The sequence below is a fragment of the Dermochelys coriacea genome, chromosome 1 (assembly GCF_009764565.3).
Source record: "Dermochelys coriacea isolate rDerCor1 chromosome 1, rDerCor1.pri.v4, whole genome shotgun sequence".
Lineage (NCBI taxonomy): Eukaryota > Metazoa > Chordata > Testudines > Dermochelyidae > Dermochelys > Dermochelys coriacea.
In genome coordinates, this window is record NC_050068.2 from 118,309,525 (window position 1) to 118,330,684 (window position 21,160).

Below are 21,160 nucleotides of genomic sequence, written 5' to 3' on the forward strand. Positions count from 1 at the left end.
CTATGAAGTGAGCTGAGAGCTTAGGCTCAAATAAATGTGTTAGTCTCTAAGGTGCCACAAGTCCTCCTCGTTCTTTTTGCTAAGCAGGTCGGAGAGCCTGGGGCCATCGGAAGGTGGGGGTTTAAACGAAAAGGGCTGCAGCTGGAAGGTCTCACTGAAACGAGATCCCCGGCCACATGCTCAGCGCCCTGCGGGTCCCGAAGGCCGGCCTTAGGACGCCTCCCCGCGAGTGCCCGAGGAGCGCGCTGCCCCGGGCGGGAGGGAGGCGGCGGCTCTGCGGTGGGGGCTGTGCTGGTGTCGCCCGCCCCCTTGGGGACAGGGTCGGGCCCCGGAAGGGAGCTAGCCGGAGAGGCTGCCAGGGGAGGCGCTGCTGCGCCTTGGAGGTGGGGTCTCGCCTGAGCCCCGCTGCCTCCTCCCCCGCCCCGGCAGGGAGAGGGGCTGCTCCAGCGCGGCGGGGGCCGGGCCGGGCCGGGCCGGGCCCCCCTCCCCGAGGAGGCGGGAAGCGAGCGCCGCGGGGCCCGGCGGTATGTGGAGGAGGCAGCCGGGCCGGGCAGCCGCTGAGCCGGGGCGGGGCGCGATGCGCTGCAGCCGCTAGAGCCGCTTCCCCGGGCCGCCTGCGCCGCCGCGTGAGGGGGGGCCGCGGAGCTGCCACCCCGCCCGGGGAGACCGAGGCTGCGGTGAGCGGCGCTGCAGGGCCCGGTAGGTGGAGACGGGGCGGGCGCGGCGCCGGGGCCGGGGCCGGGGCCGGGGGAGGCCCGGCTGCGGCAACGGCGAGCGGGGCGGGATGCGGCGCCGCCGGAGACTCGTCCCTGCAGCCCGGATGCCGCAGGCGGGGCAGATGGTCCGTCTCCCGCGAGGGCCGGCGCTGTGGCTGCGCTTCCCGCCTGGCCCCTCCAGCCTCCCGGGGCGCTGGGTGATGAGGGATTGCAAAAAAGCCCCCCGCCCCTGGATTAATGCAGAACTCCTAGCTCCTAAAGACCAATAAGCCCCTGGCACGTCTCAGCCCAGCGTCCCGAGCCATGCATGGGGCTTTGGAAACCCAGACAAGTCCAGGGAGCAAGGGTAGGGCTTCACTAAGAACACGACAGCCTGCAGGCCGCTGTAGTGCTGTGTCCACACTAGCACTTTTGCTGGTAAAACTTTTGTCTGTCAGGGTTGTGAACCCCCCCCCCTTTCCCGACAGACATAAGTTTCACCGACAAAAGTGCCGGTATGGACAGCACTATGTCGCTGGGAGAGCGTCTCCCTTACAGCGCAGACATAGGCTAACTCAGGCCAGGTCTGCAGTACAGAGCTATGTCGGTATGAATGCTTGGCTCAGGGGTGTGAAAAATCCACACCCCTCAGTGACGTAGTTATACCAACCCCCCCCCTAGACAGCATTATGTTGGCGGGAGAGCTTCTCCCATTGACATAGCTATCGCCTCCTGGGAAGATGGATTAACTATGCCAATGGGAAAGCTCTCTCCTGTGGGTGTAGGAGCATTTTCATTTAAGTGCTCCGGCGGCCTGCGGCGATGTAGCGTTTTTAGGCTATGTCTACTCTACAGCAATAAGTCAATCTACGTTACGCTACTCCAGCTATGTAAATAACATAGCTGGAGTCGATGTAGCTTAGGTAGACTTAGTGCAGTGTCTACACCGTGCTGGGCTGACGACTTACCTTACTCTTCTTGTTCGGGGTGGAGTACCGGGGTCCACTGGAGAACAATCGTGGTCAATTTGGTGGGTCTTCACTAGCCCTGTTAAATCGACCCCCGGTGCATTGATCACCGGAGCGTCAATCCGACTGTAGGGTAGATGTAGCCTTAGTGTAGACCTACCCTTAGACACATGCAATGCAAAGGACAGTCGGGGAGAGAGAGGAGTCCCTAAAAAGGGGTAGAATCCAGGAGATCATTTATACTCCCTTCTTTGAGAAACAAGGGGAGTGATGTAATATCTTTTATTGGACCAACTTCTGTTGGTGAGAGAGACAAGCTTTCGAACCACACAGAGCTCTTCTTCAAGTTCCTTATTTAAAATTCATGTCTCCTCTTTTGCTGTGGGTTGGTTCCCTTATAAGATTTTGGTGAGCGAGAGAGTGAGCCCATCTCCAAAGAAGGGATCCAAAGCAAAAATATCCTGAATACCTGTAACTTCTTATGAGTGAGTAATCAAGATTAAAATGCATGGTGGGAGAGTTTTTCCATGCCTACTAGTTCTATTAAGAATGCTAGGAGGTTAAAAGTAATGTCAGTACATTCAGTTCTCTTGTTTCAGAGTAGCAGCCGTGTTAGTCTGTATTCGCAAAAAGAAAAGCAGTACTTGTGGCACCTTAGAGACTAACAAATTTATTAGAGCATAAGCTTTCGTGAGCTACAGCTCACTTCATCGGATGCATTTGGTGGAAAAAAAAAAAAGGAGTTCTCTTGTTGACAGTCAAGGGTCACTGTCAGAAATGAGAGGTATGCTCCATAGAGACTTGTCTAGCAAGCAAAATGAAGGAAATCTGCTGAGCTTTGTGAGGTTTTCTTCCCTTTATAAGAATAGGTGAGAGAGCTCTAAAAGGGTGGGTAGACGTACATCTGGGAATCAATGTGTGATGCTGGTAAACCAAGTGTCAGGCCATAGAGATTAACTAAGAACTGACAAATTCATAGCTGGAACCAAACCAGCTCACTGTGTGTTAGTTTCATTCAAAATAGATATTAGTCTTATAAGAGTGTATTTAGCATTTAGTCTCTATGAAATGCTTGTAAGTTGCTGCATGCATTACTCTCACTTGTAATGCTGTATTCCACGCTATAAGGAAATATGTAAGTTTTGCTTTATAACTTGGAAAATGTTTGCCTATCAAGATTAAACGAGCCATTAATGAACATTGTAACACAAAGGATTGGTGAATGTCCCTATCACACCTTGGAAACGCTACATGTAAGACAGTTCATCTCACAGACCTGAAGACTAAATGTAAAAGATAAAACGGGGAGTCACGAGAATTTTTCATCTCTGCTGTTTGAACTCTCACAGGGCCAGAGACTCTAAACTGAGGCAGGAGTTCCAGCAGGTTTATCCCTCTGTTTGCCCTGAAAGAGACATCTTGAATTGACAGATCATTACCACTCTGTCTCCCTTGGGATTTAGATTGCAACTCATTTGTGAGTGTATATGTTGGCTTCCTTTAACCTATAAATAACTCTTATTTCTTTTTCCTAGTTAATAAACCTTTAGTTAGTTTATTACAGAATTGGCTACATGCCTTGTCTTTGTGTAAGATCTAGGATACCAATTGATTTGGGGTAAGTGACTGATCTTTTGGGACTGGAAGCAACCTGAATATTCTTTGATTTTTGGTGTAAGTGACCATTTACCAACTTGCCTGAGTGGTAAGATAGACTGCAGAGCCTAATGGGACTATGTTACACTCCACGGTAAGGCTGTTATAGCGATCCAGGAGTTCACATTTGTTACTGGGTTGGTGAAGTCTAAGTATAGAACACACCACCAGTTTGAGATGTCTGTCCAGTTTTTTACAGTCTGTTCTGAAGTTGACGCTCGCAGTCATGAGTCACTCCAGACAGTGTGACAATTGGTGTAGTCTTGGCAGGATTCACATTCCACCGGTCAATTGGGTTTAAAGCTCATAACCCCACTGCTATTAAAAGTTTTAATTTTATATTGAGTATTTAAGTATTTAAAGATTAGTCACAATGAGTGAATCACAGTCAGATGAGGGTCTTGAAACAAACAACATTGAAAAATTATGCAAAAAATAGTGGAATATCCCCAAAAGAAAGCCTCAGATCAAGAACTGAGAGCTGCACTCATAGACTTTGACTAAGGAACAGGGTCTGAGCACCCTCCTATTCCAGATGCCACAGAGACTGCTGCAGTGGAACTGGTTCAGCTGAAGCACCAGGCAGCCCAGGAAGAATGTGAGCACCAGGTACTGATGGTGGAACTCCAAATCAAGGAGAAGGAAGAAACTGGGAAGGTGGAGGAGAGAGCCTATGAAAGATGCAAAACCAGTGCTGAAATTGGGGAGGAAGCTCACCGCAGATGCATGGAACAACTACAAGCTAAGGAGAGAGCACACCTTGCAGCTCAAAGTACTGGAGCAGCAAAAGCAGCAGCCTCAGCCAGTGAGTACCCCACCCAAAGAACTACTCGAGGGGAGAAAGCCCACTCCAGAGACTGACTATTCAGGAGTTCCTGTCCACCTTTGACAGCCTGGGATCCACAAGATTCCAGAGGATAAGTGGATGCCAGGCCTTTTGACCAGATTACCTGGGAAGGCAAGACTAGTGTTTAATGATATGGAGCAAGGTGGTGTTAAAGGTGTATAAGAAATTGTTTTGAAAAGGTTTAAGATTAGCCCTGAGTCCTATTGATTGAAGTGTAAAAATCTTAAAATGTCTGACAATATCATGCATGTTGAATATGAGCCTAAAGGTAACTATGAAAAACAGTTTGTTCTGATGGTGCAAGAACTATTGTGAATGGTGACTGATGAAATAAAAGCAGCCGTCTGTGGGGGGGAAAAAAACCTTCCACTATTTTGGAGACAGCAGAAATTGCTGATGAATATATTGAGTCAAGGGTTCATCGGGGGTGCAAACCTCAGGGGAAGGGTAATCTCTCTGTTCCCCAGGTGAAGAGAAAAAAGGGGTCTAGGAATAAACCTAATCTCAACTTTGATTAAAAAAAACACCTCAAGGGGCCCCAGGTTTTAAAAGCCCTTGCCCTAAGGGAGGGCAGGTAGTCTGCCATCACTGCGGGTCTCCTGGCCATATAAAGCCAAATTGTCCCAAACTTAAGGTCACCCCACAACCTGCATCCCCAATGCTACTACAGTCGCCCCAGAGGGAACAGCAGAGGAAGTGCATAGCACAGTGAATAATGTTAGGGCTCTGTCTTGGGAAGGTAGTGAAGAGCTTACTAAGAATGATAGAGTGAATGGCATAGATTGTAGGCTGGAGAGATACGGTGTCCCAAGGCACTTCGGTGAAGGAGCGTTTGCTAAGAGAAGCCAAACTCCCTGGTAAGAGTTTAAATACATTAGCTTTGGCTGAGTTCTCGTGACTGTGGCTCTGGTTAAGATCTCCCTTGAGTGAGAGGATTTTAACGGTCAGAAATTTGCTGCCTGGTGATATTTTAATAGGTAATAACATTTTAGTCATGTCTAAGCAGGTTCATGTTCTAACATGCAGCCAGAGAGAGTTTGGCTCTGACTCACCTGCTTTGTCTGTGGACAGCAGGGAATGCTGTGAGGGAGAGGGGAGAATATCCTCAATTCTTTGTCTATTGAGAGTAGCGGCTTGGCTTCAGAGGAAGAATTTGAGAATTCTTCTGCTGTGCCAGAGTCTGTTATAAATTTAAGTGAGGCTCAAAAGGAATTGGTGAAGGCTCAACAAGATGACCGTTCTCTGGGCCATGGGAGGGTTGCAGCTCAGAATAATACCCTGGTTGAGGAAGGAGAAGGTATATTTTTTTTTGTCAGAGGTTCGTTATATAGGCAGGCTCCCACAGGGAGAAAGAGATGGTCCTATTGAGGTTTGCAAGCAGGTAGAGTTGTGCTTGAGAAGTACAGGAGAGAATTGCTCCAATTAGCTCATGATTGTCCATATGCAGGATGCTTAAGAGTGGAGAGAATCTGTGGCAGGCTTAAAAAGAATTTCTATTGGCCTCACTGTTTGAGACAGTAATAGATACTGTGCGAGTTGTGTCTTATGTCAGAAGCATAAGAGGTCAAAGGGACCCTGCAAACCACTGTTACAATCTCTGCCCATTATTAAATAGGTGTTTGCCCGAGTGTCGGTGGATATTGTGGGCCCCCTCAATAAACGTTCCAGGAATGGAAAAAATATAGGCCTAATCTACACTACATGGTTAGGTCGACACAGGCAGCTTATATTGACCTAACTGTGGACAAGTCTTCAGTTAAATTTGGCTCCCGCCAGTGTAAGCACCCCGCTACACCGATTTAATAACACCACGTCCCCGAGCAGTGTAGAGTCACAGTTGATGTAGTTAGATCAATGCAGTCAGAGTGTAGACACTGTGCTACTTAAGTAGGGTGACCAGATGTCCTGATTTTATAGGGACAGTCCTGATATTTGGGGCTTTATCTTATATAAGCACCTGTTACCCTCCACCCCATCCCAATTTTTCACGCTTGCTGTCTGGTCACCCTATGCTTACGTAAACTGGACTCCAGCACCTGTCCCACAATGCCCCACACTGATGGCTCTGGTCACTGTTATGAATTTCTTTGGTTAGGCAGATAGAAAGCCACCCCTCCCCTTTAAAGTCCCACAAATTTTTGAAATTCCTTTTCCTGGTTGCCTGGCGAGCACACCTAGCAACTCTCCATTGTGAAGTGTAACTGCTCAACTGACCATGCCGGCTACATGCAGCAGACGCACTTTTGCCTGCTGTGATATACAAGATTCCACCACCTTCCTAGGTAACCCATTCCAGTGCTTCTCCACCCTCCTAGTGAAATAGTTTTTCCTAATAGCCAACCTAGACCTATTGCAACTTGAGACTATTGCTCCTTGTTCTGTCATTTGCCACCACTGAGAACAGCCTATCTCCATCCTCTTTGGAACCCCCCTTCAGGTAGTTGAAGGCTGTTATCAAATCCCTCCTCACTCTTCTCTTCTGCAGACTAAATAAGACCAGTTCACTCATAAGTCATGTGTCCCAGCCCCCTAATAATTTTCAGGTTTCAGAGTAGCAGCCGTGTTAGTCTGTATTCACAAAAAGGAAAGGAGTACTTGTGGCATCTTAGAGACTAACAAATTTATTTGAGCATAAGCTTTCGTGAGCTACAGCTCACTTCATCAGATGCATTCAATGGAAAGTACAGAGGGGAGATTTACACTATACACACTGTAACGAGAGTGATCACTTAAGGTGAACTATTACCAGTAGGAGAGCGGGGGGGAAGGGGGGAGGGGCCTTTTGTCGTGATAGTCAAGGTGGGCCATTTCCAGCAGTTGACAAGAATGTCTGAGGAACAGTGGGGAGTGGGAATAAACATGGGGAAATAGTTTTACTTTGTGTAATGACCCATCCACTCCCAGTCTTTATTCAAGCCTAAATTAATTTTATCCAGTTTGTAAATTAATTCCAATTCAGCAGGACTCTCTCTGAAGGAACAATAATCCACACCGTGTAGAGTCAAGCACAGGAGTTTATTACACACAGCGCTGGCGGAGTGTCACTTTGATTATCAGGCTCAGAGACACTGCAAAACAATTAGTTACAATAGATTATATATGGTGCTCATTGGGCGGAGAGAAGCGACGGGGATGGGTTTCCCAAACCCCGGATAGGTTCCAGCAGCAAGACAAGATAAGCGCAATAAGCCAATGATCTAAAAGATTACATAATGGTTCTGCCCAAGGACCAAATTAACATATTACTGACACACAGGTAATTACCCCCAAACTATGTCTATTAAAGTATATAGGTTAAATCCTAATTTTGGGATCCAGGGGAATGAGGTAGCAGGTATCCCAGTTGACCAACAGGTACATTCCTGGAGATTTAAAGCAAAAAAGCAGTAATTAGTACTTAACGATAACAATTGTTTATAAATTGACCCTTGCATTTCTGTGGACTAGGATTGGCATACATCTGTGAGGGGAGGATGTCATAACTCATGTTAATCATATTAGGCCTCTACCTGAACTCTGTCTGGGATCTGAGGGGTATTGTACCACTCTCTCCTCCCTGCATTAAGGAGTAACCGTGAGGCCTTTCTCAGTGCTTCATGTATCTATAACTCATGATAAGGATGCCCAATTACATTCGGAGTTATGCTGACTCTGCTCACTGACTAGAAACACACAAAGTTATCTGTTTACCTCAGCTTTCTCTTAGCCGTGCATTGTTCTTTGTTAGCTAGTCCTCATCCGGGCCTAAATGAAAAGTTCTTAGCAGAAACTGTAGTTAAGATCTTACATCCATAGCAGATGGATTTGGGCCCTTCACTCTCCAGTTTGTCCACATCCCTTCTGTATGGGGGGGGGGGAACAAAACTGGACACAAAACTCCAAATTTGCCTCACCAGTGCCGAATAGAGGGGAATAATCACTTTCCTTGATCTGCTGGCAGTGTTCCTCCTAATGCAGCCCAATATGCCGTTAACCTTCTTGGCAACAAGGGCACACCGTTGACTTATATCCAGCTTCTCGTCCACTATAATCCCCAGGTCCTTTTCTGCAGAACTGCCGCTTAGCCAGTCGGTCCCCAGCCTGTAGCGGTGCATTCAAACAGCCAGCTCTCCTGGACTCTTTTCCCCATCCTGCCCATCAGTTCCCTGAGAGAGTCAAAGTCTGCTTTTCTAAAGTCCAGGGTCTGTATTCTGCTGCTCTCCTTTCTTCCTTTTGTCAGGATCCTGAACTCGACCATCTCATGGTCGCTGCTGTGCAGGTTGCCACCCACTTCTACTTCTCCTACCAATTCTTCCCTGTTTATGACCAATCCCTAGTTGGTTCCTCCAGCATTTGCACCAGGAAGTTGTCCCCAACATTCTCCAAAAACTTCCTGGATTGTCTGTGTACTTCTGTATTGCTCTCCCAGCAGATGTCAGGGTGATTGAAGTCCCCCATAAGAACCAGGGCCTGCGATCTGGAAACTTCTGTTATCCAAAGAAAGCCTCGTCTACCTCATCCTCCTGGTCTGGTGGTCTATAGCAGACGCTCACCTCGACATAACCTTTTGTTGCTCTCGTCTCTAAACTTAACCCAAAGACTCTCAACAGGCTTTTCTCTAGTTTCATACTAGAGCTCTGAGCAATCATACTGCTCTCTTACATACAGTGCAACTCCTCCACCTTTTCTCCCACTCCTGTCCTTCCTGAACAGTTTATGCCCATCCATGACAGTGCTCCAGTCATGTGAGTTACCCCACCAAATCTCTGTTGTTCCAATCACATCATAGTTCCTTGACAGTGCCAGGACTTCCAATTCTTCCTGTTTGTTTCCCAGGCTTCTTGCGTTCATGTACAGGCATCTAAGAAAATGAGCCAATTGTCCTACTTTCTCAGTATGAATCGGGAGGCCTCCCCTGTTGCACCCTCTTTAATAAATATATTAAAGAGCAAAAATGTGATAGTACTTTTAGAACTGGTGACAGAATATTATAGCTGACTGGCTTTAGGGTTCCTTGGAAGTTAGGGCAGATAGTTGAGCACAGGGAGCGGGAGGCAAACAAAGAGATGGTGAGGAAGCTTTTCTGATCTCACCACCCTACAGAACAAATTGGTGGTATTGAAGTGAGAGACAGGGAAGAGGTTGAAAAGTCTCTATGTGCTCCAAAAAGAGAAGACTCAGAAGAAACTTCAAACTACAGATAAGAAAAAATAAAGGGATTAAAACTAAATGCAGAAGGAAGCAGAAGAGCTTAAAAAGGAAAAATATCTCTAAATAAAAGAAGCACTTCAGAAACAAACAAAATTAAAGAGACAGAGGAAGCAGGTAAATATATGCATGAACTATTTGAAACACAAAGCATGATGGAAAACAAAGATGAAGAGGAGAGATTGGTAATATTTTGATATTCAGGAACCCTGGTTTGGAGTGTGATACAGCATCCCGCTAGAAGGATTTAGAGAGAAGGAAAATGTAAGGTTTTGCTTTTTGTAAATTCTTAAGGTGCATTATTTTGAATGAGCCTAATCTCTAAACAGGGTTTACTTTTGAAATCAGTTACCTTTATTTAGAATCCTGAGTAGTCTTGGTTCCTGAGATAGTTAAAGAGCTGGTTAATATTGAGGGAGCTTGGTTAGCTGGCTGGGAGCAAACTCCAGGGCCCACTGTTTATATACAAGTTATGGTGAATCCTGTGTGAAAGCTATATGATCAATATACATCTGTGGTTGCAGAAAGTAGATAATGTGTCTACCAAAAGATAGATGAAAATCGTGTAACTTCTCTGCCACAGCTTCTCCTTGTGTAAAATGAGAATGATAATAGTCATGGCTATGGGGCTGGCTGTATCTCTGTCCCCTTTCTAGTCTCTGAGTGCACCCCCTCAGGTGATACGCCTCTTGTGTTTTCCTATCTTGGGGTGGAATCATTCTTCTACCCTTAGACCAGGATCTGGCTGTGGCTTCCTATATATACTAAGTGCTACTACCCTGCAGATCTGAGTACAGTACATTGAAACTGTCCTCTTTGATAGCCTAACACACCATCTTAGAAATCGAATACATAAATCACATTTGGGGATACAGGTTAATAATCCTTACTGAGCACCCACATATTCATCACCATAACAAAACTTGTCTTCCTAGCAGATATGTTATGAATATTAAAGGATGAATTCTGCCTCCCTTATTTGTGATTAGTAGACCTTACTCTGAGTAATCTTGTTTATTTTCTGAAGAGCTACTCAAGGAATGAGGTACCATTAAACATGAGTAAGAATTCCCAAAAATGGTGCTAAATTGGTGAAGGGCCTCCTGGCTCATATTTTGTATCTGCTTCTGATCAGTAAGAGTCTAATAAATTTTTCAAGTGCTGGTGGAAGTACTAGGATGTCTGTAAACAAGAGTAAAAGTTTTGGCTCAATTGCTAGAAGATGTTGCTGTCGTGGATGTTCTGATAAACTGGAAAAGGTCACCTCTGAGACTTGAGACTCTAGCACGAATCTTAGAGAAAGGGCTGTAACACGTTGTGCTAGAATGAAACCTATTTTTGAACTATTGCAGATTTGATTCTGGAAAGAAATCAATGGGAACTTGCTCTAGAATTCCAATCATATTACTTGCCCTTTCTGGCCTTCAGTTTTCGGTAATGGAGTGAAGCCTGATTCAGAAATGTTGTGCTTAGAAGATGGGAATTGACCTAGAAATGGAAGACAAGGTATTTGTTCTCCTGTGAGGGTAGCAGAGATGAATCTTCTACAGTGTCTATTAAAATTCTAAAGGATAGTTGACTTGAATGCGACTGAGCATGGTTTTTAAGAAGAAAACTCTTAAAGTATGATAATGAAGGAAACTGTCTTTCAACAGCCAAATTAAAAATGTTACATTGAAGGGGTGGGGAAGCTAATAATTTAGCTAAGCCTCACCACATTATTGTGAAGTAATATTAATGTTTGACATTTGTAAGTTAGATCCTCATTTTGTTAAGAGCTATCAAAGTTTCATTATCATATTTATCTTCACGGAGAAGAGATCTCTTAGAGGTGAAGTGCAAATACCCAAGTTCAGGCCCTTGGGTATCTTGTGTTTATCCAGCACCAGTTGAGGCAGTACTGATAGTGAAAGCAGGGTTAGGAATACAGCTTCTGCTTCATTCTTGCAATGAAACATCAACACCTGAGGGATCTCAGGTCTTGGCAGGTAAATGGAGATTGAACTAGAATTTTAAAAAGTTGTATAGACTTAACCTTTATGGGTGGGATTTGCAAAAGCACTCAGCATTGGCCTAGCTGCTTCCATGGAAGTCAATGGGAGTTTTACCAACCAGAATTAGGCCAATGCTGAGTCCATTCGAAAATCCTACCCTTCAAATGCATACATTTTGAAAATGTGTATTCAGTTAATGTCTGGGATCCTAAATCGTTTTTGTTTTTTATTTTTAAAAGCATTGCATTCCACCTTTCTGAGAAACTTTTTTTGCTAAGATGTCAGCTGCTGGTCAAAACTAAACAAAACCCACATGCAGCCTTCCTACCCCAGAATATCTGCAAACTGTCTACCTCTGTTACTCCATCCTCTCTCCCATTCCTCTTTAGTTCACCACCTGTTGTACTTTGCCTTTAAACCAATAACTTGATCCTGCAATCTTTCCAGGTGAAACTTTTCACCTTCCTGAAGCCCTGTTGACTTTGATGGGGCTCTGTAAGAGAAAAAGGGCTTGCCATGTGGATCCGATTGCAGGATGGGGGCCCAAAATAGTCATGTCTTTGGTGCAGGGATATTCTTTTACTACCCTTTCATACAGCACCCTAGCATGATGGCAGCCTTTACCAGGCTAGAGCCTCTAGCAGCTACTAGAACACTAGTAATAAAATTATATCATAACTGTAGAAGTATTATATATATTAAAGGTGATATTGTTATAAAGTTTACTCCTCTAAGTGTTTTTGACTTCAGGCAAAAATATAACGTGTATTTTAATGTCAGCTATACAAAGTTCTGGTTTTATAAAATAGAAAAAAATATATTTCGTATGTTGTAATTTTTACTTTTTTTTTTTTTAAGCAGGAAGATACAAAAGTTTTATATGGCTCACATCTGACAACATGCACCATCAGTGGCTGCTGCTAGCTGCATGCTTTTGGGTGATATTCATGTTCATGGTTGCTAGCAAGTTCATCACACTGACTTTTAAAGACCCAGATGGTAAGTTCACCTTTAATTAAATTTGATATAATACAGAGTATTGAACAATGTTCTGTCCAAAAGTGACAGTGAAATCATTGTGCCCAAAGCAGATCCCAACACATTGCTATCTCTTTGTGTATTTTAGAGGATTAGAGACTGGAGCAGTGCATTTTATAAATTGCTAGCAAGTGACAATGCTAATACTTCTACAGTTTACATTCTTGTTTATAACTATCTGAAAAAATGACATTGCTACCAGATTCCTACATTTGGGAACAGAGGGGATTACATTTTGAAAGTCTGCCTTTTAATAAACAAGTTCTTGAACCAATTCAAATTCAACATTTTAGTCAGTAAACAAATGGTGTGTGTTTGAAGCAGTGCAGAACAATCCCCTGAATTGTTTCGTTCCTTATTAGAGAGAAGGGAAATTTCACAGTAACTAAATAGTAACTACATAGTCTTTATTTTCTGCACCATTTTAAATACTTGCCATCCAGTTACAGCATTCAAGAGACATTGTGTAAGGTTTGATTAGCAGTGCACATACCCTAACCTCCCCTATCTTGCTCCTTACTTTCAGTTTTATCCTCTGCTGTTTGATTGACAAATAGCTTATAGCTTTTGCTTAGCCTAAGTAGCCCAGATGGTATTAGACTGATAAGGAGTTTAAAGCCACTTGATGACACTACACAGCATGGCGTATTCTCTATATACTGATGTGTTGCTGTTAACAAGCAGACCTGCAGGGAGTGTATGATGAAAGCACTGACATGACATGCAGATAGTGTTTTTGAGAAAGAGTGAGTGTGAGATGTTAGAAGATACCTCTATTCTTGTATCTTTTTAAGACACGTAAAGAAATATAACTGTGGAGAGTAAGGTCATCAGTTCAGTTCTTTTCAATGACTTGTCAATGGATAAATGGCACAGTTAAGTTCACTTAAATGGCATGCTTGGTAGTGTCTGCAGTCTTATTCAGCAAGGCTTACGGATGTGAACTCTTTGTAGCTGTTGTCACTGCAGGCTATTTCTGTGCTCTGTTATGGCTGCAGATGAGCTGATCTGACTTTAGTTAGATAACTTTTATTATTTTGTACTATGCTTATTTTTGAAGCAGTAAATGAAATAAAGGTGACCACTGATTTCCACAATAACAATGTATTGCTATAAGCATCTTATACATGAGGCTGCATACCACAGCTTTCCATCAAGGAATGTCAAGAGAATTCAGATGTAATTATTTATTTTTAACCTTTTACTTGGAATACCCACTCACCCCTTTTCTTTTTTGTACCTGCCAATTTTTTGGGTCAAAGCTAATTCCTTTCCTCCCAGAATTGCTATTGGAACAGAAGACAATGTAATTCCTTAGGCTCCAATCCTGCAAAGCCTTAAGCAGTAACTTTACACACTGGGAGTAGTCCTATTGATTTTATTGGGAGTATTCACATAGATTATGTACATACCTCTGCAGAATCAGAGCCTTATTAGTTGTGCTAAGTAACTGCCATCCAGTGATATTGTGTAGAATGTAGACAGCTGTAAGAACAGTGTTTGTTAGCTAAAGATTTCTGGAAAGGGATCATAAACATTAGTTTTGTGTATGGCTTTCCAAAATGATGGCTGGGGGGGAAGAGAGAGAGTAATTTTGGCCCCGAACTGTTTTGTCCCAGAAATATTTAATAGTGATAGAAAAACTGTCTAATTACTGATTATTTATAAAAAATATTCTGACCCTCCTAAATCACCTGCCATAAACTCTTGTGAGACAATTTAAAGGTAGAAAATACTATTTGTTTGAGTTAACTCAACCAGTTTTCATAAGGTGTATGTTTTGTTCAAATTGCTTTTGATGGATAGCTTTTTAGCTCCTGTGATTAAGTAGGCAACTCTCTGGCTTATTTTTACTCACGTTTTTGCAACTTGGGCCCGGGTCCCGCAATGATTTGTGCTTGGGCAGACTGCTTCATCTTTGCAGTTTGGCTCAGAAGTTTGGCACGCCTTTGCAATTTGGCTCCTGCTTACAGGAGCTCATTGCAGGATTGGGGCCTTAGAGATGAACTGATTCTTTGGGTTCTAATCTGGTCTCCAGTGAGACATGGTACGCTTTGTTTTCTCTTTGATTTTTCTGTCTTATATGCATGTATCCTCAAAAATAAATAACTGACTTCCTTCCCCTTGTCTTTATAGAAGTGGTAGTTTTAATTTTGTTTAATCTCCTCCTGCTATGATATTACAAGCTTTTAGCAAGCATTGATTATCCTCCTCCACCTCAGTATGCTTAAGTTACATAACTTTTTTTCACTACCACTACTTAATTTTCCTATTACTACTCCTGAACTAATTTGAAGAAGAATAAACCTTCTTTGCATGTAAAATGGCTTAGCTTGCAATTTGAGACACTTCTGTTCTAGTTTCAGCAATAATAAATTCTCAGCAAGATCACAATTGTCCTTAAATTGCAGGTGGCTTGCTCTTTCAAGTATTTTTTATATATCTGTAAAAATGTGAGAGTAATGTAATAAAGTGCCATATACTGTCTTGATGAATTATTATTGTAGGAGACATCTTAAGCCGTAGGGCAGAGGGTTGGGAATCTTTATTTGTTTGAAAGCCCTCAAAAATAAAATTCTGTTGTAGAAGGCTTTGCGTGTGTGGCATGGGTGTGTGTCCCACAAGCATCTTTGCAACTGTCATTTATTTATCATTTATACTGTGGATCGTGCCTAGTAACTCCAGTCATGGACCAGGACACGATAGCACGACAAACATAGAACAAAAAGACTGTAAGCTCTTTGGAGTAGGGGCTACTGCAGTATAAGACGAGAGACCAGGTGAAAACAGTCAGCAGATGGGGACTACAAGGGAACAGTCTTCCTTTTTTCCCCGTTGGTCTTCTTGCTCTCTTCCCCTTCTCTCTCCCTCCTGTGCTACTTTGTTCTATGTATGAACAGAGTTGAATTGACAGGAAATTGAGGGGTTTCCCTAAATTTCATTTTGCTGTTGCCGTGAAGGGAAATGGCAAAATCTGATTACTTCCTCTTTACTCCAATTTCAGATTGCTACTTTGCTCCCTGTGCAAACAGTAAAGTTAAAGTGAAAAGATCTTCTAAATTTCACTTTGCACTACAGGCACATGAATGAAGCAACACGTGCTGGAGGGTGCTTATCTTTGTACTAGGACAAATGGAGACAAGTAACTATCTTCACAGAAGAAAAAAAATATAGAGTGCTAAGCTGCGGTGGGGGGGGACCAACCCTTTACAATTAATACTCATAGTGAGGATTATCCTCAAAAATATTGTAGTCAGTTGACAAGGGGCTTGTTTATTCTACTTTATTTTGTTTAGCAATTGTTCTTTAAATCAATTATTTGTTTTCCATATTTTATGAGTATGGCATTTTTTTTCCCTTCTGCCCTGGACCAAATATTCCTCTGAGTACACGGGGTCTAGGGGAAGGTAAATGCAAATTCCCCACCCTTGGTTATGCAAAAGCTTTTTGAAGGTACACCCTGAGGAGTGGGCCATTGTGAGCTGATCACCTTTTATATAAGGCCAAAAGCAAAGTCCAAAGCTGTATAAAGGAAAGACTGAAATGTTCATGGTGGTTCTGAGTCTGAATCTGAGACTGTCACAAATTTGTTGCCACAGGGAAAAAACAGTTCTGAGTTCTGAAGGATTGACACCTACCAGATCCCCTTGTTGAAGTTAGGGTGACCTCTGATAAGATTTTTAGCATGTGTGTAGAGTTTTTTTTTAATTTTTAATATGTTTTCTATGTAGTGCTTTCACCTTAAAAATAGTATGCGCTTGCTTAAAAAGAGTTGTGTTGTTAACTTATAACTACAGATAATACACTGGTTCTAGCCTCTGGAGAGAAAGCAAAGTGCAGATACTGGCCTTTTGGGCAGTCTAGCTTGCTGGGAATATCATGGGGTAGGCAGGGAACTGTGCAGCCTGGAAAAACCCTGATCAGGAGGAAGAGAGAAGTGGATGTCAGCCCAAGAGAGGTGATGGCTGAGGAGCTGGGAGCCTGGAGTGGGTGCCCTTATGAACCATAAGGAGGAATACAGGCGCGGTTGCCCTGAACGGTGACACATACAACAGGACAAACCTGCATACTAAGATGCGCAAACACTGATGGATTAATTTTCTTTTTGGCTATACTTAGCTGATCTTACAGAAAGTAAAAATCTCCTGCTGTCAAACCCATATAGTTATGCTCATTTGTCTACTGAATATAATTTAAATATCATACATTAATGTCTTGAACAATATGTGAAATGACTAGATGAATCTTTTTTACAGGCTGGATTTATGAATTCTTATGTTTCTCTGCTCTTCCTTATGCAATGTTAATAAAAGCCTAATAAAGACATAGGGCAATATTAATCCCTGGTGTAATTCTACTGAAATTATACCGGGTTGAATTATGCCTTTAGCAACCAACGTCCCAGAAGACATCCTCTAATATATTAGTGAGCCAAATTGTGCCATATTTGTTTCAGTAACCTCCCATTTTGAAGCAAGCCCTAAAATATGTTTGTTGATTCAAGAATTGATACCAGTAGTTGGCTGTAATGCAGAAATAATTGTCCATTTTTCTATAATTCTCTCCTCTCTCATTCTTATCTAGTATATGGTGTCAAGCAAGAGCCATTAATGCTGACAGCTATGACAAAAGTTGAAAAGATACAAGTGCCAGAGGAGAAATGTTTGCCTGAAGAATTCCAGGTGCCTGCTTTTGAGATAACTGTTCAGTTTACTGAAAAATGTGTGAAAATATGGAATTAATGAAAGAAAGCTCTTGTTTTAGGGCATCAGGAATTGCTGGACAAGAAATATGTACTTGGCCCTTTTATTTAGAATAAGTTAGGAGAACGTCATACTGTTCTTCTTGGAGTTGTCATGGGGTTCACTCGCTGCTGGGATGCCTCCTTGTGGCTGCACCTGGGGATTAGTTCTGAACTGGTCTGACATACCCTTCGTAAATTGCTTGCCCCTGGTTTCTCTCTTTCTCTCCACTAAAGTTACTTCCTCTTTGTGACTTGCCCAGTGGTCTCTTTCTGGAGTCAGGATGTTCCCTCTTCATGTCTCAGCCCTCTGGCCAGTCACTATTTAGTTCTCACCTTCTGCGGTATCAAAGTCCCACTGGACAAGCTGTTTCAGGCAGTCTTCTGATCCACTGCCAAGTCTGTGCCACTTTCCCAGTAGGCGGTAGGGCACCTCAGGCCCAGCCACTACTCCAGGTTCCAGCCCAGGGACCCTGTGCCCAGCAACCATACTCTGCTCAAGCTCTGACCCTGTTTCTGTTTCCCTAGGTTCTTTCCTACCTCTCTAGACAGTGATTGCAATGCTTCTCCCTACAAAGCTCCGTCTTACCACCGGTTTCCTCTTTTTATAAGCCTATCCCAGCTCCTTCCCCAGTTGGGCATCATCAGCCATTAGCCTTATCAGTGCCTGGCTTTCCTCCAGATGCAGCCTATAAGGTTAATTGGCCTATTCTACCTGTTCAGGCCTGGTGTGGAATAGACAGCTCATTGCAGGGACCACAAAACTGGTTTGTGGCTATAAACCGCTTCCCCCAGATGGTGTAAGTCCTTTGTTTTCTAATAGTGAGTCAACTGAAAAACTGCCTTTCTGTCTAAAGGGAAATGTGTGCTGTGTATTCAGGAGAGAATAGCATCCGTGCTGCTCACAAAGCTAGCAAAAGTGGTTGCCCCATCTGTGACACACATGTACCACCCCAAATTCTGGGCGGCCTCTGTTGCAGTCAGTTGGGTTGCACAGTTCTTGACAGCAAAATTTGGTCCACTATATTTATTTTTGTAATTAGACTGTGTCTCCCCCCGTATCCCCTTCCACTTTTGGTTCCTTTAGTCCTCTGTGCAGTCTCTCTGTTTTTGTCTTTTGCTCTGCCTGTTCCATTCCATATCCCCCCCCCCCCACTCACCTTCTGCATGTATTGTGTACTCTCGGCTCCACATCTCAGGTTTCACCTAAGCAGAACATGAACCCAATAGACTTCATTACAAGTTGAACTTTCTAGCATGCAATTTTGAGTGACTGGAAATTAGGCAAAACAAGTCTGCTACTCTTTAATTTACAGAAACAAGCCAGTAACGCCATGTCATGGAATAAAGGATTGATGAGGGAGGCTGTTTTGGTGATGTTCTGAGGGAAGCTCTTTTTCCCATTGTCTCAAGTAATTTTATGGCTGATTTTTTGCATGTAGAGGTTGAAATTGAAGTCGTTACCAGAATGCTCAAACTGAGAAAGCCCCGGGTTTTGGACAGTACTTTGATGTAAGGCTGGCAATATTGTAAGTGTATAAAATCTGCCCTTGCATATCAGGGAAAGAATAATGAAGTGCCTGAATCCAGTACTATCTCACCCATGACTTTATGACAGCTTGAAGTGCTGAGGAGAGCTGTTAATCCAGAATACATGCAAAGGTGATGTTTATAATCAGACAAGCAATCTGCTAGGTTTTTCAGATTTCATTATGGCCAAGAGAGATTGGAGAGGAATAGCAGTAGATCATGTTTTCCCATGGAGAATTGGGGTAGAAAACAAAAAGGCTTTTAATTAGCCTCCTTACGTATGTTTCACAGACACATGCTTGAAGCTTTTAACGTTTTGAATGCATGGATGACAGTGCTTGGGTTTCCAAGCTCCCTTAATCAGATCCTTCTGAACTTTACCTTTGTAACAGTGAGCTATAGAGAGCTCAAAGTGAATAAGGGACTTTATTCAAGAAAATAAGAGAAGTAGGGTCTCTTCTTTCACAATATGTTTCTAACATTTGTGCTGAGATCGGCAGTGACAATAAGAAATCTATAAGGACAGAATGCAGCTGGAATCAATAACATGGGGGATCAGGGGCTGTCGGTAGCCACATCATAGTCAAGGTTGTAACTGAATTTTCCTTATAAATCAGATTTTGGCCTATCCCTCTACTAAAATCCAAAAGCTGGTAGTCAGGCCTGGGGAAAAGGTAAATTTTGCTCCCTCATTTAAAGTAAATGGTGCCTGATAGCCTAGAAATGGATGTGTTCAGCAGAGTTGACAAAGCTTTCCAACTTTTTACTACTTTGCACCAAGAGACAATATGAAAAGGGAGGAAAAATGAGAGGAAAATCTGAGTGAAAATTAGTTTGTGAAAATGTGTGTTTTTCTTCATTATCTAACCATTCTATATAAAATTAAGTTCGCTGGACTCATCTAGTTGAGATCTAGTGCACAGGACCAAATATTACTTGATTGAACACTAACTTCAAAGATTATTTTAAATAGCAATATCAAGACAGCTCATTGGCTTAGACTCCCTTAAAATGACTGCTGGAGGTGTCAGCACACTTTTTCTTTTTTCTTTTAATCCCTCCTCCCCATTTTTAAATGAAAGTTTCTAGCCCTTTTCCTCGAAGAATCCGGCCTCACAGTGTAAATCAATTACTAGGGAAGCCTGTGAGTAGAAAAAATAGATTTTTTTCCCCACCAGAATTGAAGTTAATCCGGCAAGCTATTTATAACTAAAGAGCTCCCTTTTTAAGATTGGTGGTCACCACAGTTCTGCCAGTTCCTTGCTTGAGACCAGAAAGTGGGAGGCAATTAAAATGGAAGGGTCCTAATTCATCTATTCAAGGGGAGGGGTAAATGTTGCCACCTTCTGCTGTTGATCCTCTTCCTCCTGCCCCTGCCAAGTCCCTGCTAACCCCAGTACTCCCTTCAATAGACCTCCTAAGGTGCTCATTTCCTGTGGATTTAAGAGGCCCAGTGGAGATGGGTGGGGTAAGGAGAGCATGGAGCTTGAAGGTGCAGTGGGGAAGTGGGTCATGGAGAGTGATAGCAGAATGAGGAGGTTGTATCACTCAGGGAAAAATTGGAGCAGAACAGAAGTGCAGAAGGAGAACATCAGAAGCATTGAAGAAGGGGCCAGAATGTATTTCAAGCCTTACGTTTCTTCTTTCACCTTCCCTGTAAGCTGTAGGTTGTTCACCAAGGCATCACCTGCTCTCTGAAAGATTTAAGGTGCTTGTGCAGACGCCCTCCTTCAGAGGATCAAATCACCTAAGTTTAGATCGTCTGTCACATGCCTGACTTTAAGTCTCTATACGTAGAAGCAGCCGTGTTGAAGTGAGCTGTAGCTCACGAAAGCTTATGCTCTAATAAATTTGTTAGTCTCTAAGGTGCCACAAGTACTCCTTTTCTTTTTTCTCTATATGTAGTAACCCTTGTTCTGAGGCTAATGCAGAAAGGCCATAAGCTTTATTACCCTGCAAGATCTTTAAGGCTGTAGCAGCTTTCAGCCTCATAAACCCAAGCTGCTTTACTTTAAACTGTTAATCTGTGGGTCTTTTTTCCGGGAATTTCCCTAAGCATTCCAATGTCTCACTTTAACAGAATCAGAAAGCTTTGTATGCTTTCTGGAAAGCCAACACCTAACACTGAATGAAATAATTGTAGATATGACTGTGACGGGTTGGATCACAGAAAACCCCTTGGGAACTGCCAACTGATGTGCTGAGACTACTTCTAAGTCTGTTTTCCCTAGCAGTTGGGACTTCAGGTTTGAGCCTGCCTGGTTTGAGCCAGACATGCTAGCCGGCTGCAAACCCAGACCCAGATCTGAACCACGTTCCCCAACAGCTGCAGACTTAACTGAAAGCGGCTTAAGAAGTGTTCCTGTCTCTAACACTCAGATGCCCAGCTCCCAATGGGGTCCAAACCCCAGATAAATCCGTTTTACCCTGTACAAAGCTTATGCAGGGTAAACTCATAAATCGTTCGCAATCTATAACATTGATAGAGAGAGGTGGACAACTGT

At 43.3% G+C, this 21,160-nt stretch overlaps 1 protein-coding gene across 7 annotated transcripts in view; it reads left to right on the forward strand.

Annotated features, from left to right (window-relative positions):
* The first annotated feature begins 367 nt into the window (after positions 1–367).
* The window catches only part of CHST10 (carbohydrate sulfotransferase 10), a 32,616-nt gene continuing 11,823 nt past the window's right edge, over positions 368–21,160 (forward strand). Inside the window, exons 1-3 of one of the 7 annotated variants that reach the window (XM_038386243.2) lie at positions 368–524; positions 12,209–12,346; positions 16,970–17,067. In XM_038386243.2, the coding sequence (XP_038242171.1) occupies positions 12,247–12,346; positions 16,970–17,067 (198 nt within the window). In that variant the 5' untranslated portion in view covers positions 368–524; positions 12,209–12,246. The other 6 variants (XM_038386200.2, XM_038386220.2, XM_043516548.1 and 3 more) reach the window with 6 other exon arrangements.